At 34.9% G+C, this 2,272-nt stretch overlaps 1 protein-coding gene across 1 annotated transcript in view; it reads right to left on the reverse strand.

Moving 5' to 3' along the window:
* INVS (inversin) overlaps nt 1-1,931 on the reverse strand; it is a 116,482-nt gene extending 114,551 nt beyond the window's left edge. The window contains exon 1 of the mRNA XM_008588472.1: nt 1,826-1,931. Within this exon, the coding sequence (XP_008586694.1) occupies nt 1,826-1,931 (106 nt within the window). The remainder of the gene's footprint in view (nt 1-1,825) is intronic.
* Nucleotides 1,932-2,272: the final 341 nt, after the last annotated feature.

Consider the following 2,272-nt stretch of genomic DNA (forward strand, 5'->3'; position numbering starts at 1 on the left):
GAAAAAGAAAAAAAAAAAAAAAAAAAAAAAAAAAAAAAAAAAAAGGCAAAAGGACACTATAGTGTTTAAGGATGTATATTTAAGTGGTAAAACTACAATGTAATGATTATTATAAAAGTTAAGATAGCAAAGTCCTCTGGGTGGGGGAGGAGGATGCATTAGGGGTTCCTGGGGTACTGACAAATGTTCTGTTCTTTGACCCAAGTGGTGATTACATGGATGCTTATTTGTTAAATTGTACATATGAGTTGTGTGCACTTCTCTATGTATATACTTCAAAATAAGGAAGTGTATTTCGTTTTCTTTTAATAAAAGAGTAGATTGAGATAAAGAGGTGGGGACAATGGATGCACGTGTCTTTGGTTTTGGTGATAGAGAGTGATAATTGACCCCCTATCCATTCTGTCATTCTTTTTAGGAATTGAACACCTTGAGCTTTAACTGAGCATGACACCATCCAGGAAAAGACTTTTTTAGGCCTCTTTTGTCCTAGGGGTGGCTGTATGTCTAACTAAGTCCAGTCCTTATCCTTCATGACATACTACTTTGCCTGCACCTCCTTCTCCCTTCCCGCTGACTGGGCTATGACTGCAACAGAAGTATTTGCCATTGACTAAGAGATGTAAGCCACATATTGAGAATGGTAGAGCAGCCCCAGCAGCATCCCTGGGTGATTCTGTAAGCAGAGATGTTTATGCACCCTACAGTGCCCAAATATCTTTGTACTGTTATGAAGATGAAATATACTTCTATCTTGTAGCAGTTTAGCCTGCGCACTAATACAGTGGTGAAGGAAAGTTGAGACATATGGCAATACCTAAAGAGGGATGAAGGAGCATGGAAAGGATTTTTAAATAATGGAGACAAAGGAACATGTTTAAATGTTAATGGGAAGAATTTAGAAGAGAAGAAAAGGTTGAAGACGTCATAATCAGAGGTAAAAAAAAAAATGGAGCAAGGTCTTTGAGAAGACAGGAGGGGACAGAACATGTATGGAAGAGCTGCTCTTTGACAGAAAGCAGGATCTTTGCTCTGTTTTAGCAGGAAAATAGAGGAAGATGGGTGCAGATGTAGGTAGATTTGTAGATATCATGCTAAAAGATGAGGGAGTTCCTATTTATTGTCTTCATTTTCTCTAGGAAAGCATAATGCATTATCTGAGAATGGAGGGAGGGCTATTGGCTGTCAGAGGTTTAGGTTGTATGAGAAGGTATGAAACATTTATTAGGAAGAAATGCGTTAAGATGATCAGTAAGTGTCCAGTGCCTACTTGAAGTGGGTAATCATGAATTTGGGTTGCTATCAATCTTTCAACTGGAGTTCAACTGCTCGGGGCTTACCAGGACTAGATAGATTACATTGAACTTCTATATATAATTTGTACATATAAATGACAGGGAAAACTTTGAATCAATTTCAAATTATTAAAAATTAATATTTTTATACTATATAATTTTTATATCTTATATCGTAAACTTTAGTACTTCAGGTATATATTGAATGTTAAAAGATCATTATCCACCACTTCATTCTAGATCTCCGTTATTATAAAGATGAACTAATTTCCTTTGCACCTTCGAATACATATTTAGATTCAGTGTATAATACATAGAAATTTCTCAAGTACTTTTCACCTAATCCTAATCCATATTTTTAAAGTTTTAGGTCTTGATTTCTTTCTTGTCCAATTCTTGGAATAAAATATAAATAATAATATATTTCCATTAAAGTGTATAAGTACTTTGCAAATTAAAATTAAGATTAACAAACTTCCTTAGAACAAAGAATTATTTTTAAATTTTCTGCATTTAAAGGGACTGCTTACCTATGATGAGCCTCTGAAGAGCACCCTTATCTCCATTAACAGCAGCAGCATGAACTTGGGATGCTAATGAGGAACTAGAAACGAATAAGTTCTCTGATCTGTTCATAGTCGTAGGAGTCAGGAGACCTAAGTAAGAGTATTGGCTCTGTCACTATCTAATTTTGTCATGCTGGAAAGCCATTGTTTAGGGTTCTTTTTAGCACAAGTGTATTTTTTTGTGCTTTTTTTTTTATAAATCATTTTTTTATAGACGAAAATCAAAACCACTTTGTCAAAGTGCTATAAAAGGCAAAGGTATCATCATCCTTAACTAATTATAGAACAAGCCACAGTAATAAAAAAATAGTTATAACTGTACAGAACTAGTGGTGCAGTAGTCACATGCAAAGGAAGAGTAATTCTGATTAGGACTAAAGGGTTACTTGTTCGGGAAGATCTCAGAGATGG

This window comes from Galeopterus variegatus, unplaced genomic scaffold, assembly GCF_000696425.1.
Source record: "Galeopterus variegatus unplaced genomic scaffold, G_variegatus-3.0.2 Scaffold4858, whole genome shotgun sequence".
NCBI classification, from domain to species: Eukaryota; Metazoa; Chordata; class Mammalia; order Dermoptera; family Cynocephalidae; genus Galeopterus; species Galeopterus variegatus.